The 15,313-nt window shown below is 51.8% G+C and overlaps 6 protein-coding genes across 6 annotated transcripts; 3 read left to right on the top strand and 3 right to left on the bottom strand.

Moving 5' to 3' along the window:
- Positions 1 to 654: 654 nt before the first annotated feature.
- On the top strand, positions 655 to 2,263 carry NEM1 (Nem1-Spo7 phosphatase catalytic subunit NEM1; the record flags this gene model as incomplete). Its single annotated transcript, XM_076630083.1, has 3 exons — positions 655 to 1,617; positions 1,690 to 1,927; positions 1,998 to 2,263. 3 exons carry the CDS (start codon positions 655 to 657, stop codon positions 2,261 to 2,263), a joined length of 1,467 nt encoding a protein of 488 aa, XP_076489841.1.
- A 358-nt stretch (positions 2,264 to 2,621) lies between these two features.
- Positions 2,622 to 4,598, bottom strand: JCM6883_003378 (cobalamin-independent methionine synthase II family protein; the record flags this gene model as incomplete). The annotated part of the gene is made up of 11 exons (XM_076630084.1): positions 2,622 to 2,690; positions 2,778 to 3,005; positions 3,073 to 3,191; positions 3,258 to 3,268; positions 3,345 to 3,481; positions 3,555 to 3,740; positions 3,814 to 3,871; positions 3,940 to 4,041; positions 4,136 to 4,179; positions 4,256 to 4,286; positions 4,381 to 4,598. 11 exons carry the CDS (start codon positions 4,596 to 4,598, stop codon positions 2,622 to 2,624), a joined length of 1,203 nt encoding a protein of 400 aa, XP_076489842.1.
- A 486-nt stretch (positions 4,599 to 5,084) lies between these two features.
- On the bottom strand, positions 5,085 to 6,473 carry JCM6883_003379 (uncharacterized protein; the record flags this gene model as incomplete). The annotated part of the gene is made up of 3 exons (XM_076630085.1): positions 5,085 to 5,945; positions 6,007 to 6,102; positions 6,183 to 6,473. The coding sequence occupies 3 exons, from the start codon at positions 6,471 to 6,473 to the stop codon at positions 5,085 to 5,087; spliced, it is 1,248 nt and encodes a 415-aa protein (XP_076489843.1).
- A 1,242-nt stretch (positions 6,474 to 7,715) lies between these two features.
- On the top strand, positions 7,716 to 9,911 carry JCM6883_003380 (uncharacterized protein; the record flags this gene model as incomplete). The annotated part of the gene is made up of 4 exons (XM_076630086.1): positions 7,716 to 8,019; positions 8,085 to 9,321; positions 9,384 to 9,630; positions 9,693 to 9,911. 4 exons carry the CDS (start codon positions 7,716 to 7,718, stop codon positions 9,909 to 9,911), a joined length of 2,007 nt encoding a protein of 668 aa, XP_076489844.1.
- Positions 9,912 to 10,046: 135 nt separating this feature from the next.
- On the bottom strand, positions 10,047 to 13,086 carry JCM6883_003381 (glycosyltransferase; the record flags this gene model as incomplete). The annotated part of the gene is made up of 6 exons (XM_076630087.1): positions 10,047 to 11,015; positions 11,076 to 11,362; positions 11,426 to 11,436; positions 11,502 to 11,750; positions 11,810 to 12,846; positions 13,063 to 13,086. The coding sequence occupies 6 exons, from the start codon at positions 13,084 to 13,086 to the stop codon at positions 10,047 to 10,049; spliced, it is 2,577 nt and encodes an 858-aa protein (XP_076489845.1).
- A 504-nt stretch (positions 13,087 to 13,590) lies between these two features.
- On the top strand, positions 13,591 to 15,194 carry JCM6883_003382 (uncharacterized protein; the record flags this gene model as incomplete). The annotated part of the gene is made up of 5 exons (XM_076630088.1): positions 13,591 to 14,160; positions 14,224 to 14,755; positions 14,822 to 14,937; positions 15,025 to 15,109; positions 15,181 to 15,194. The coding sequence occupies 5 exons, from the start codon at positions 13,591 to 13,593 to the stop codon at positions 15,192 to 15,194; spliced, it is 1,317 nt and encodes a 438-aa protein (XP_076489846.1).
- Positions 15,195 to 15,313: the final 119 nt, after the last annotated feature.

Here is a 15,313-nt window from a genome sequence, read left to right on the forward strand (position 1 = left end):
CTTCAGACAGAGCTCGTCCGCGAGATGGACGATGCTTCTCTCCTGTCGACCTCCCATGACGATGCGCTAGGTCGCGGATAGTCTCAGAGGTTTGCGAGAGCACGAACATGTTGATCGCGGAAGGTCAAGTGACCCAACAAAACCTCGAGCTCGAAATTCAAAACGGAACGTTTCGTCGTTCTTGCTCAACAGTCTTCGCTTCCTCGCTTCTTGCTACCGACGAGAGCACAACTCAGACTCGACGCGCAAGAACCCCATCTCCTGAAGCACCCTCCCCATCTCCTCGAATCCCCTGTGACTGCGGCTCGCTCCTCTCTTTTTCCTTCTCCCGCCCACTCCATCTCTCGACTCATCCGACTCATCCGACTAGACAGCAAGACTAGACAGCGACTCGATTTAGTCATACGCTCTCGGAGTTTCGGCAATCCTCTACTCTCCCAGATCGGTTCCCCATCATCATCTCATTCTCTCCTTCTCCTCCATGCACTCGTTCGACGCCTAGTTCAAACATACAACCATCTCTACGCTTCCCCTGCTCCAATCTCCTTAGCGCCCTCACTCGTTTGCCGACTCGACACCGATTCCCCCAACTTCATCATCCGAAACCTCGATCCCCTCGCCCAGCACCACAGTCTGTGACTTCACGCGCTTCCGATGAATACCCTCTCGTATTTCCTCTCTACTCTGCGGCCCACTCCACCTCCGTCTGCGCAAGCGAGCACATCGGAATTACCCCTCGAACTCGTCACCGGCGCCGATTCAACCCGTCTTGGACTAAATCGTCTACGTGATCAGAAGCAAGCTCTATCGGAAGACGTACTCGACACGGGTACGGATCGAGAAGGGACTCAGAAGGCTTGCAGAGATGAGACGAGCGGGGAACGGACAGAGAGGGTTGGAGCTGGGACGAGTCCGAGCAGGAAGGGGAGTAGGAAAGGAAAGTCGAGAGCTTCTACACTGGATCCGATGAATGGGACACTCGAACCGCTGGACTCGGATGATAAAATTCGAGAATTGTCAGAATCAGAAGAGACTCTTCCATTTCACGACAAGCAACCAACTCCTTCTACGCCCACTACAACCACTGTAACACTATTACCACCCGTCTCCACGCCCTCTCGAACATGGCCCTTTGTTAGTCGACTAGCCCAAACCTGGCCATTCCGACTCACGACTTCTCTCTACCTCCTGATCCGCCGTTTCCTCTCCCTTTTCGGGCTCTCATACCCTCCTCGACCACTCTACAACTCTCTCCTCGCTCCACTCTCGACCGAACTCGATCCCGAGAAATCAGTCGTCTCCGTTCGTTCAACAATCGTTTCTCTCTCCCTCCAGACTCCACCTCCTTCCGTCCCTCCTTCTCCCGGAACGTCATCATTCTCTCAACAACCGATTCCTCGACCGATCCGAGCTCCACCTCGTTTAACTCCGAAAACCCTCGTTCTCGATTTGGACGAAACATTGATTCATTCGACTTCGCGACCCGTTTCTGGCCGAGCTCGGGGAAGATCCGTACCGAAGGGTTTGAAGACTACTATGGTCGAGGTTGTGTTAGATGGAAGGAGTACGATGTATACCGTTTACAAGCGTCCTTGGGTCGACTTCTTTCTCCGAAAAGTACGTTCCCTTCCGCTCCCTCCCTCCTCACTCTATGGAGTGTCTCTCTAACCAGTCCTTCGTCGCGAGTAGGTCTCCTCTTGGTACACCGTCATCATCTTCACTGCCTCTCTCCCCGAATACGCCGACCCGGTAATCGACTGGCTCGACGGAGGGGACGGTCGAGGTGGTCTCATCGGTGGACGACTGTTTCGTTCTCACTGTCTAGCGAAGAACGGAACGTACATGAAAGATTTGACGGTCGTCGAGAGGGATTTGGCGAGGGTTTGTTTGGTCGATAATTCGCCGGTCAGCTACGCGATCAATCAAGGTGAGCCTCCGTTTCACTTCAGTCCTCTTCTCTGGCGACAGAGGGACTGATGTAGGAACGATCCTCGCAGCGAATGGAATTCCGATCGAAGGATGGATCAACGACCCAAACGACGAATGTTTACTCGACTTGCTACCAATGCTCGATTCTCTCCGGTTCACGAACGACGTCAGACGAGTCCTAGGTCTGAGAGGATTCGGGAAATCTTCGACTTCTACCTCGCAAACTCCTTCAAGCGTTAAACGGAATTCAACGAATTTGGCGATGACGAGCAATAACGCTGGGAGCATAGTGGTGACGGCGGGAGGAACGGGGGATGGGAGACGGAAATCTTGACGAAACCTTGAAAACCCTCTTCTGCTTCCTTGTCTGTGCCTCTCTGCTTAGCACAAGTTTCGACTGAAAGATCATATCGTTGTCTCTCTGCATTGCTCGAAGACCCTCGAGATATTACGCGAGAGGCGAGGAGAGAGCACAGGTCGAAGAGTTTGCTCGAGCGAGCACATTTTCGGTCGTGATTTCAGCGAGGATGAAGAAATAGATAGATGCAAGGGTTGCGTGATAGAAGCATGTAAAATAGAGAATGGGAGGGGTTGCGTGAGGTTGATGGTGATAGAGAATGAACAGAGAAATATGGCGAACAGCGATTTTAATTTTGGTTTCTCTCTGCAGCTCAACGACGAGTCTTTACCGCTTAAGCGGTCGACTCAGGGCCCCACACCTTCTGTGCGACACTGACAGTGAGTGCAAGCTTGGCTTCGACCTGTTTCCGAGCGAAAAATGAAAAACAAAACGAAAATCAGCTTGGAACGTTTCGCAGTGCCTGGAGAAGTTCCCTGAGAGGTCCTACCTCTGCGTAGCCGACTCTGTTACCGATAGAGTGGCTGCTATACCCGCACTGAGCCGACAAAGCTAAGCGAGAGAGTGCTTCTTCCCTCGTTGAATTCGATCCCTTTGCGACGAAATCTGCCGCCTTGTGAATTCGCTCAATCACAGAATCCTCTGACTCGAGCTCGGGTAGCTTTGACGAAAGGATCCCTAGAACGACGGATTTGTTCATCGGGAGGTCGGCGAGAGGCTGGACAGGATGAGAAAGGAAAGGTCAGGATTTCGCAAAGAGTCAAGAGAGGGAGTATGAAGCTCACCTCGAAACCTCCAGCTCGTTCAGTGTCGTATTCGAGGTAGTAGACCTTCGCGTTGAGCTCGTTGAAGAGTTTACGACTGATTCGGTCGTAGCCTCCGCTGGAGAAATGGAGCCCGTCCTCTGGACGACGAAGGGAAGTTCAGCTTCCCTGTGCGATCGAAGGCAGAGGGGAATACGAGCACTCACTGAAGTTACCTCTTTGGACAGCAAGATCGAAAACGAACCGAGTTCAGTGCTCAGCTACGGAAAAAGAGAGGAGGGAAAAGCACGTACCGGCACAAATGAAGACCAATGACCATATCCTCCGGAACGTCCCGGACACAATCGTTGTAGAGCTTGATATAAGCGTCCAAGAGGGGTTCTGATTCGACTCCTTCCGCCTTCATTCCCTCCAGCATATCCTCCGAGCACTATTGCATGCGACTCCTCCGTCTCAGTCTCAAATTCCTTTCGCTCGAAAGATAGAGAAAAGGGTAGACTCACGAAGTAAGCCAAAAGAGGATCATCGAATTGAACGTTCCTACATCCAGCAGAGTACAGATCGGCGAGTTCCTCACGGTACGCCTTTGCGATATCGGCGAAGTATTCAGCGTCGTTTGCGTAGACAGATTTCGGGTAGGCGTGTTCTCCGTGTCGGAGGTGGAACCATTGAGGTGCGGCGAGAGTGAGCTGAATAAGGACCGAAGGCAAAGGTAAGTGAGAAGGATTCGTATTGAGACGAAAGAAAGCAGGAATGACTCACCTTGATTGACTTGACTTGCTCGGGCTTGACGCAGGAAGCAGTGTACTCGAACTCGGGTCTAGCCGAGAGGGGAAGCCTAGTGAGCGCGATCCCACGAGGAGAAGAGTACGGACGATAGAAGCTCACCGGTACATAGGCTTCGTGCGAACGAGCTTACTCTTGCACACCATCGTCGCCGCAGGCTTCTCAGCGTGAGACTCGAAGAATCCCTTCACGTCAGGTACGTAACTGCGCGAGAGACGAAAACATCGAGTCAGTGAGCGAAAAAAGGAAAGTGCGAAGATTCGACAGAGCTCAGTCCGCCCTTCGCGCGTAAACTTACAATTTGAAGAGGTCTCGAGTAGGTTCGGGGATGACGACCATACCCTGTATTCTCAGATCGAACTCTGTGAGCTGGACTGTGCGAGCAAGAACGAGAGAAAGAAGAGGACAGGAAACGAACGTCGAGGTTGTTGTGGAAGCCGTCGAAGAACCTGTTCAAGCACACCCCCAAGGTCCGAATCAGCTCTACTTTGTCCGACTCGACCTCTTCTTCGATACCTCGAAGCTAAGCGAGAAAGAACTGACATGTGTCGTCGGAACTCTCCATCAGTGCAACACTTGATCCCATTCTTCTGTTGCATCCCAACGACATCTCTGATCGCCCTATCCTCAACTTGACGAAGTTCTTCGGCGGTACATTTCCCTTGATCGAATTGTTCACGTTTCTCGAGGAGGTCGATGGGTCGTTTCAAAGATCCGATGTGTTCGGCTCGGGAAAGGTTGGAGGGGTAGACTGAAGGCATCGCTTGTCGTGTGAGTGTTTGAGAGGAGGGAAAGAAAGAACGACTTCTTCTATAGATTCTAGCTTCTAGCGGCTGCAAGCTCCAAGTGGAGGTGAACAATGACGAAACATAGCTCCTGGATCCGGAGAGCAGGGTCGCCTAGAGGAGCTCGAGTCACTCGTTCGCAAATAGTCTTTGACGATACTAGATCGATTACAACTCAAGACTGAAAGACATCTAGTGGAGATTGACTAGAAAGGTAAGGTAAGACGAAAAAGCAAAAAAGTGGAAAATTCGCAACACAGAACTGGGAAAAGGTGAGAGCGTCAGGAGTGGTGATCAGGGGAGAGAAAGGATATAGAGGGGGTACAGAATAAGACAGGGAGACAGTGAGGAGAAGGGAAGAGAGGAGAGGGATCCAACGACAAAATTAAGGGATGATGAACAATAGCAACATGAGAAAGGAGAGATAGCGTGACGGAGAGATAGAGAGAGGAACAACAAAGCCTAGAACGACAATCCATCGACGGTAGAAGGAGTTTGGTGAGAGAACGGTCCCCAGGAAGGAGGAGTTCCCGCCGCCCAAAGCGAAGTTGAATCATTCGGTTGACTGAACGATGTGAACGATCCAGGGGAAGAAGTCGAAGTAGCGGGAGAGTGATGGTGTTGAGCTTGAGTTTGCTGTTGTTGTTGTTGTTGTTGTTGTTGTTGATGGGCGAGGTATTGCTGTTGCATCGCGTAAAGAAGCGCTGGATTGTTGAAGTAGGAAGAAGCTTGTTGTTGGAAGATCGCCTGAGGAGGCAACATGCCAGACAATTGAGCTTGAAGCATCGCAGGGTTGTAGAGATTCCCGAACGCAGCCGAGGTGGCAGGCGCAGATGCCGAGTGTTGAAGGATTGGAGAGGCATCGAACGTTGGCGGGAGGAAAGTGGGAGAGGTAGCACTGGCGAGCGTGTCGGTAGGTGAAGGTGCGGAATCGTGACGAGTCAATCCGTGAGGTTGATCGTTGGAGAGAGAAGGGAAAATCGAAGAAGAAGGGGTGAAATCGGCAGTGTCGTAAACAGGAGGTTGAGCAGAACCCGTGGAAGAATAGGCCGAAATGGTAGGGGAAGGGTAGGCACCATCGGTCGATGGAGTCGTGGATTCGTGAGCGTTCGATTCCGTTTGTGCGTTCTTCAATGAAGAAGACGCGGTTGAAGCTTTGACAGATTGAAGTTTGCGATTCTTGCGCATCGTCGGTTGGGTCGCGGATTCGGATTCGGGGAGAGGAGCGGGAGGAGGAAGAGGGGGCATTCCGAGACGAGCTCGGAGTTGGTCGACTTCGCGGCGTAATTCGTTGTTCTCTTGTACAAGGGTACGTTCTCGTAGCTGCGAGGAGACTTAAAGGTCAGTTTCTGCCAAAAGTAGTGAAGCGGAAAAGCAGACTTGCCTGAGCATTGTAAACGAAATCGAGGGCTTTGTTGACGATCATGGCCTTCGAAGGGCGCTTGATGTTCTTCATCGTAGGGAGAGAGTCGGCGAGAACCTGGACAACAGGAAAGATAGGGATCAGTCGAGTCCGGCCGAGTTTCGTCGGTGAAATGAGGAAATTTGCGGAAAACTCACGCTGAAACGACCGTTCAAACTTTCTCGTCTCGCCCTTTCGACAGCATTGTGAGTAGCTCGTTTGTCGGCGTTTCCTGGACCTTTGCGGTTGTTCGAGCGCTTGGGTTTCGTCGAAGATTGTTGAGCATTCTGTTGCTGTTCGAATTTGACTTCTTCATCGTCATCTTCCCCTTCCAATCCCAACGGGTCGTGCTGGAACTCGTCGTCAAATGCGAGAGGGTTGAGACCGTCTTCGAAGTCGGCAGAGGACGAAGGGGAGTAGCCAAAGTTGATCTCTTGAGCGATAGTCATTTTTTGAGAAGGAGGTGAGTTGCTATATTTCCGCAAGGACAGACGACATAGCGGTCAGTACGGCTATTCTCCAGGCGATAGGAGAGATGTAGAGTCGTGAGGGAAAGGAGGAAATCGATTGAGAGTCCCGGTTCGAGGTCCCGTGAGTCCGAATCGATTCGGCCATTACCCCGATTCAATGAAAAGGGGGAGAAGAAGAGAGGGAGAGAGACTCACAGGTTGAGGAGTGTGTTACTTCCGTAGGCAGCGGTAAAACGCGCGAGGAGAGCAAGTACTAGGAGAGGGAGGTAGAGCTTGATAGGAGAGCGGGAGTGGGTTTCAGATGCGTTGGAAAACGGGTAGTAAAAGGCGGCGATTGGCTAGGCTGGTAGGCGGGAGGAGGTGGGTACAGGTCGAGGTTCGCGAGCTGTATCATCGTAGACGTTCGGATAGCGAGAGATAGAGGAGAAAGCGGAAGTGGGCGAGGAGAGAAGAAGAAGAGTCAGAACACTTTTGCGCGATGAGAGGGAGCGAGACTAGGACATACCAGAGCTCAAGCGGCTTCCTATGGTGACCTGGGGGGAGAGGGAGGGGGAGAGAGTCAACAGCGAAGTTGGAAAGAGAGAGGAGAGAAATTGACCCTTTGAGTTTTCGAGAACCCCGCTTGAGGGAGACTCTTTCTTCTCTCTCACCCGGACCGCCCGTTTCTGAAAGGCGGAAGCGAGCTCGAATTCGTCGCCACTCCGTTCGTCATTCAGAGCTTTGGTCTCTCGTTATCTTCTCTTCTTCGTCGCCCCCGAGCTTCCACGCGTTCCCCTGACTCCCGAGCTCTGAGCAGTGTCGTGCAAGTCCGTTGACTTTGCTAGCGTCCAATAGCGTACAAACAAACTAAAAGCCGGGGCCTCAATCTCGATACTTCATTATCGCTCAATCATCTTTCACCGAGAAATTGAGTGCTGAAGCCTGACAACGAACAACTGCACAGGAGGTCGACTCGATCATGGGAAAATTTGACGAGAAGAATGTCCGCAAGAAAAGCCGGGAAGGAAGAGAGGGAGAGTTTTTTCAAAACCGCTCGCAGGAAAATTGAGCGCGACGAATTGTCCAAATCGCAGATTCCAATGTCGACCAAGGGGGTATGTCGAAGAGTGATGCCTGAGAAATTCCCCCCAACTCGACAAGACTAGCTCCTTACCCTTCACCTTCGAGCGAATCGACAGAAAAGGACGAGTCGAAACTTCCTCAGCTTCGCAGCAAGACTCGATGGATCAAGCTGGACAGGACGACTTTGACCTACTGTTCGAACCGGCAATCACGAGACGCGAATCCTCGACTTCACACTACTTGAAACGACTCTCTATTTCTTCTGAATCCTGGCCTTCGACACCACTCCTTCCTCACACTCCAACTTCCTTTGGCTTTCCGCAGAGTTCGTCAGGACAATCGATTCCAATCTTTTTCGACGAAGATGATGTCGGGCTTGTCGAGGGAGAGAGATCAGAGGGTGGATGCAGTCCTCAAGAAAAGCAAAACCTTTTCGAGGGACGTCGCGAAGAACCTCATTCCCGTAAGTCCTCCTTCTCGCTTCTTCGACATCTAGTCCACGTAGCTGACGACGAGAAAGGCCTACAGCGACGATTCAACGACCCCTCGAACCTCGTTCAGATTTCGAAATGAACCGATTGTCCTCGGCTTACAGTGCTTCGTCGGCAAGCTCAACCTGCCTGTCTATCGACTCTGTATCGGCAGCAAGTGTCAGCACAGCACCAACAGAACCTCCCTCGCCTTCCCCTCTTTCGACTCACAGCAACGATTGTTCGCCTCCAACTTTCTCGATTCCTCTCCCTCTGCCGATTCAACCCTCTACATCCACTCTTCCCCAGCTCAACCATCCCCACTTATCATATCCTCTGCTAAACGCTCGGCGTAACGTCGGCTCACGACCGGGAACTGCCCCTTCTTACAATCCTCGCCAACGGAGTTTCTCTTCAACGCCAACTTCGTCCGTCCCTCACTTTGCTCCCCGTCCTCAGCACTCTCACCACTGTCTCAAACGGCGTCCTCCTCGTTCCGCCGACTCGACTTCATCCGCTCCTCCTCCCGCGGACGCGTTTTTCGATCCTTCGAGCTCCTCTCGCCCTTCGACCTCTTCGACGTTCTCCGGCTCGGTCAAACAGATCCCAATTCGACTCGTACCTCCTACTCCTACTCCTTCCGATCAAGAGCGAGCTGTTCGAACGAAACCACGTCAACTGCATCATGCTCCTTCTTCGCCCGTGCTCAGAACTCACTTCTCGACGAAAGAATCTCGATCGAAGCAATCATCCGCACCTCCTCTACCCATCTTCCCAACTCGTCTGAATAATCAACCTACCTCTAGGACGTCTCCCCCTTCGACCGCTCCGACTGTATCTCACGCTCGAAATCGAAGTCGATCCGAAGGAGTGTACAACGTTCCTTTCTACCCTCCCTGCGTTTACCCACCTTCCCCTCCTCGCCCTTCTCCTCCTTCACCTCGCAGCTCCCCGCGAACAAGACTCGCAAGCAAGTTTTCGTATCGACATCTCCTTCGAGAAAAAGAAGACGACGCCTATTCCCAAATCGAATCAATCCCATTGATCAAGCGAGGGACACAAGCTCCGACAATATCGGTCGAATCGGAGGATTCTTCTTCTCTCGATTGGGATGATGGAGCGAGATTCGTTATTGGTGAATCGACTCTGCAGTTGTTGATCGATCAAGAAGGATTCAGGGATGCGAAAATCGAGTTTATTTATACGGGAGTCGACGTCGAAACGGGATTGCTGGAGTTTGTCGCGAGGAGACCGGATGCCGGATTGGAAAGAGAGGGTTGGCCGTTTCATGTTGGGTACGTTGCTTGTCTTCTTGTGCGAACCTGTTCACTCGAGCTGAGACCATTTCCTCCTCTAGCTTCCTTCAATGTCCACCTCATCTCCGACGACTTCACCTGAACAACAACGAGGCGGTCGACTATCTTCGACGAGAAGCTTCCCTATCGATCGGAAACAAGGATGGAGTGTACAAAGTCTCGTCGCATTCGAAAATCGATCTCGATCTTGCTCAAGGTGGACACGATATCGAGGGCCCTTACTTCTCGTTCGCGTACGAGACGAAGCGACGGTTGAACCTCGTTGGAAGATCTATGAAAGGCGAGAGGGTTAGTTGTTCTTGAGCTCAATCGAATAGAAAGAAAAGCTCACCTTTCGAACACCTCCTCAGCTCCTCCGACCCTTGGTCTTTGTCTGTTCGCGTGAATTCCTGGATCCTCGCTTCGGGCGCAAGATCGGATTCCGCCATCTCATCGCTCGAACGTTCACCATTCCGACATCGGCTTCCCTCGTCGTTCGCAAGCAGAAGTCGGCCTCGGCTCTCAAGTTGACTGCGGAACGACAACGAGAACGTCGGGAGAAGGTGAAAGCGGCAGCAGCGGAATGTTAAGCAATGAGGGTATTCCAGATGGAGGTACAAAATAAGTTGATGCGAGTCGTGAAAAGGCGTAAGATTCTATGAGATGAGTCGATTCTAGCAATGTTACCACGGATCTGTTTGCACTCAGATGTCAGTAAGGGATCATCAGGAGAGATGAGAGAGAAGCAGACAATTTCCAAGCATGTCCGTTTCTTTCCAGTTCTCGCACAACAGCATTTGCGTCGCGAGATAAGCCGAAGGATTCGGATACCTTCCATCTCCCGCATGACCATCGATATTCCTCGCCTTCTCCGTCTCGACAAACATCTCTGCAAGCGAAGTCCTCCAATCGAATCCAGTTTCGACGAGTTTGCGAGCGTTCGAACCTAGACGATGTCGGGTCGAAGGGTCGAGCATGAGGGAGTAGAGAGCGTTCGCGTAAGCAGGAACGTCGTGTTCGATGTCGAGTTTGTGGTCGATGAGGATTCCTCCTAGAGCGGCTCCGTGCTTTTTCTCTCCTCGATCGTCGAGTTCCCCCAATTGCTCCGGTAGCGCTCCAGCTCGAGCAGTGACGATCGGTAAACCCATCGCCATTGCCTCTGTCACGGCGACCGAGATTCCTTCACTCATACTCGGGAGTAAGAAGATATCCGAAGCCTCGAGATATTTCACCGGTTCGTCCTTGTTCCCCAACAACTTGACAAATTCTCCGACTCCTTCCTGTTCGATCGTTCGTTCGACCGGTTTCCTCAAGTCTCCATCTCCAATCATGACGATTACGAAATCTTCTTCCGTCAATTTCGACAATTCCTTCGCGATCTTCGGGACCAAACTCGACCTCTTCTGGGGATCCAGTCGGGCGACGACGGTGATGACGACGGTTTCCGGTTCGAGGCTGAGTAACGTCGCTTTCGCGTGATCTCGTGCGGAAGGAGTCGCAGGGACGAAATGGGAAGTTTCGATTCCGAGTTTGACGACTCCGATTCGGGATTCGTCGAGGTGACCTTGAGTGAGTAGCCATTGTTTGAGGTAGTGGGAACAGGTGATCGTGCGAGAGAGGTAGCGTTGAAAGATGAGAGAGTAACGAGGGTATCCTCCGGATTTCCAACCGTCGTAGGCTTCGTTGTGTAGATACTACACTCGACGAGACGTTAGTGTACTCCCACGGACGTGACTGTGAGAGACTGCTCGTACATCGATGAATTCGACATCAGGCATTTGTTCCGTCAAAGCCGGCAAGAGCTCGTAGGTGAGTTGACTGTTGCTGAGAATGACTTGTCTCGCTCCTCGACTTTCGACGATGTGTTTGAAGTACCTCGGGAAATCGTGAGCGCGGAGGAACGAGGGAATGAGGTGAATGTCGTGCGTGAATTGGAGAACTTGAGGGAGAAGTTCAATTCCGTCGGGAACGCGAGAGAGGGTGAGAATGAGGGAGACACGGTAGCCAGCTTCTGCGTAGAGTTGGATCATGTGAAGTGCGCCTGTTGCGAATGATCGAGTCAGCTACTGGAGCGAGGTTACAGGATCGAGACAGACAAGCTCACCAATATCGGCTCTATGAAGGCGAAAGCGAGGGTTAGCACAAACAAAATTGCAAGATATCGGTGAGACGGGGCTCACCCTCCAACGTAAAGCCACGGCACGACAAACACAACTGCTTTATCGGTTCTCGCCAACCCCGATTCGTAAGGCATCTCCCAACTAACCGGTTCGAGTTGCACGTTCTGTTTCGGTTTCATCGCTGGGAACGCTCCCGGTTTCGCTAACGAAGGGTGTCTCTTCTGAACGTGTTGTTTCAGGGCGTCGAATCCGTCGAGAAAAGTGTTTCCCCATCGAGATGCTCGGAATTTCGGAGTGTTGACTCGATACCTGTGAATTCACCATTCCTTTCAATCCCCAGATGCGGTTGATGAGAACGAGAGACGCACCAGTACAAAGGTTCGATAATTGTTCCACCCCAAAACCCTTTCTCTGCCAAACACATCCAGAAATCCCAATCCTCTCCACCATCCCCAAACTCTTTCTCATCGTACCTACATCCACTCTCGAGTATACTCCTACTCGTATAGATCGCCGAATTGGGGACAAAGTTTCCTTTCGAGTAATTATCCACTCCCGAATGTAATCCCGTCATGACAGTTTCGTTCGCACTACCGAATTTAATGTATCGAAACCCGGCGAGATCCCACGTAGGATTACTGTTGAGCATCCAGATTGATTTCTCGAACGCCGTGAATTCAAACAAATCGTCGTCGTCGAGACAAACGAGGTAAGGAGGGATTCGAGTCGAGGCGTAATGAGTCAAGACGTAGTCGATTCCGACGTTTCGACCGGCAGAGAGTCCTTGCGATCCGGGGTTCTTGATCACGACGACTCGGGGGTCTCGAGCGAGTTGTTTCAAGAGTTCTAAACTTGACGGATCGGTCGTGTGGTCGTCGACTATAACCCAGACGAAGTTTTGTAGAGATTGTCCAAAGACGGTCGTCGCTGTGTCGAGGATCTTGGATCGAGCGTTGTTCGTTGCCGTAATGATTGCGATTTCAGGTCGAGAGAGGTCCGCTGCCGGATCGAGGAGGAATTGATTCGCAGGAGGTCGGGAAGAGGCGACGGGAGTGTTGTGATAGATCATGAGGCGTTCGTCGTGGTGCACAGGTAGAGGGTTCTTCGAAGGAGGGAAGGGAGAAAGAGAGGATTTTATCACGGTTGCCGGTTTTCTCGATAAAGGTCTTGGCCATTTCGACGAACCGAATCCAGACCACGAAGATCCTCCTGAAGATGAAGAGGAGGGTGTATAGAACGAGTATACTTGGTGATAGGCGAGCCAAACGAATCCGAGAGTAGCGATTCCGATGAAAATCGCACGGTGAGGCTTCTTTTTCGTTGGTGTCGAGTTCGATCGCGTGCGGTAGGGGAGCCGAGGGTCGAGATCAATCTCAGGAGAGCGATGAACCTTGTCTCGCCCGGGCTAGAGGGAGGAATGGGAGAAAACAGGCGTGAGTTGACTGATTGAGATTCCAAAAGGATTGCTCGAACGAGGCTTGATCGCGTCCACCTGACGAGGTGGGGACACGGATCGAGCTCTCAGTGATCGCCTTGTCGTACGTGACGCTCAAGGATAGAGCACGAGGGGGTAGAGAGCCGGAGTTCCGAAACAGCAAGTGGGAGAGGGAGAGAGACTAACTGAGGATCCGAATGTTCTATGCATGTCCGCCTACTAGCCCTACTAGATACTGCTGAGCTCTGCCCGGTCCGACTTCTAGCTGGTCTTTTGAGGTCGGAGTGAGTGTATGAGGTGAAACTCGTTCGAAACTCTAAAGCGCTGTCTCTCTCCTCCTGCATCCCAACCAGTTCGAATTGACACTAGGTAAGCTACGAATCAGTTAAGAGTAGTGGAACATGGCGACTAGCTCTATCAGGCTCCCTTCCTTTCTCTCTCTCTCTTCTCTCTCTTTCCTTTCTTCCACTTCATCTCGATCTAACCCCTTCCCTCTCCCACATGATCTGCCGACTCCAGTCTCTTCGATCTCTACACTTCACAAGCTCGCAACTCTCCACTCTTCAAGTCGGCCAGCCCTTCGACGCTTCCGAACCCGTTCCTCGCTTTCCCCTCCCTCTCTAATCCGGATCTGGGTTCAAGTTGATCGATTTGATTGATTTCTAACCGTTGTTCTCATCCTTTCCACCCTACTCTTCTAACCCCTCACACATTATGGCGGATTCACTCGCTCCCGCTGCTGCTAGCGCCGACATCGCTCGTAAACGTTCTCGTTCTTCTTCCCCTTCGGCCGATTCCTCGTCGAAAAAGGCAAACCAAGCGAGTAGTGGTCCTACGAAACTCGAAGTCGACGACGAGAACGAAACGGGAGAAACGACTACGAACGAGAATGGAGGAACTGGTTCGATGCAAACCGACGAAACTGCTGCCAAACCTGAAACCACCACCAACTCGAGTGACGAATCGGCACCTATGAACGTCGACTCGACCAACAACGGTTCCGTCTCGGCAACCGTAGCGGCTGCGAACCCCGATCTCCCTGCGAACCCTGAAACGGCTCAGAACGGCGGAAACGGCACCGCGAGTGAGACTCCGGCAGCTCAATCGATTCAAATGAGGGCGTTGATCGTTACTCAAGACGCGAGTATCATCATTGGGAAACAAGGGAAGAACGTCAACGAGATTAGGGACAAGAGTGGTGCGAAAGTGACGATTACTGAAGCTGTACCGGGAAACCCTGAACGAATCATGGTTATCGCCGGTCAACTCGATGCTGTCTCCAAGGTGAGCCCTCTTTTCGCGTTCGTTGAACCTGCAGTAGACTCACGTTCGATCGTTTGGCTCCAGGCTTTCGGTTTAATCGTCCGAAGAATCAACGACGAACCTTTCGACGTTCCTTCGGTTCCCGGTTCCCGAGCCGTCACTATCCGGTTCATCATCCCCAACTCTCGAATGGGTTCCGTCATTGGTAAATCGGGTTCGAAAATCAAGGAAATCCAAGAAGCTTCCGGAGCTAGACTCCAAGCTTCCGAAGCGATGTTACCCGGATCAACTGAACGTGTACTCTCGGTCTCTGGAGTTGCCGATGCGATCCATATCGCAGTTTACTACATCGGTACCGTGTTGCAGGAACATCCCGTTGCGACGAATAACGCGAGTTATAGACCTGGTGCGGGAGATTATGGAGCTCCTTCTTCGGGAGGTGCGGCGAGAGGGGATAGGTACGGAAGTGCGGGACCTCCAGGAGGAGGAGGAGGAGCGAGACCCCCGAGGGACGATCGAGGACCGAGTAGTAGTGGAGGAGCGGGAGGAGGATTGGGTCCTGCAGTCGGTCCAGGCGCTCAAACTCAACAGATCTTCATTCCGAATGAACTCGTCGGTACGTCATCACTCTCTACTCTCGTCTATATCGATCGGAGATCTGACGTGAGAGTGTATGTCGTAGGTTCGATCATTGGAAAAGCCGGAGCGAAAATCAATGAAGTTCGACAAGCTTCGCAATGTCAAATCAAGATCAACGAACCTGGAGAAGCCGCCCCTGGAGGTTCTCCTCTCGAACGTGTTAGTTCTCTTTCTCTTTCCCTATCACCCAGATCCCACAATGGGTCCGAACGAGTGTAGACTAACGATTAAATTTTGTCATTTCAGTTGGTTACGATCACGGGACAACCTGCTGGGATTCAAATCGCTGTGAGATTACTCTACCAGCGATTGGAGACGGAGAAAGCGAAACGTGAGTCACGATCTCTCTAAAGCGCGATTCCTTCGAACTTTCGTAATTGATTTCGAGACCACTTTGCATAGAACTCGCTGCTTGAACGTCTTGAAGTTCGTGATTCGGTTTGATCGATGATATGGATAAACAAGCGAGCTCGCGACCTCCTACCAAAAAGAAACACCTCTTTTTTTCGTTTTCCTTGTTTTTCTCAGTTCTTTC

This window comes from Sporobolomyces salmoneus, assembly GCF_050403485.1.
Source record: "Sporobolomyces salmoneus JCM6883 DNA, S_salmoneus_JCM6883_v1_ctg8, whole genome shotgun sequence".
In the NCBI taxonomy this organism is placed as follows: domain Eukaryota; kingdom Fungi; phylum Basidiomycota; class Microbotryomycetes; order Sporidiobolales; family Sporidiobolaceae; genus Sporobolomyces; species Sporobolomyces salmoneus.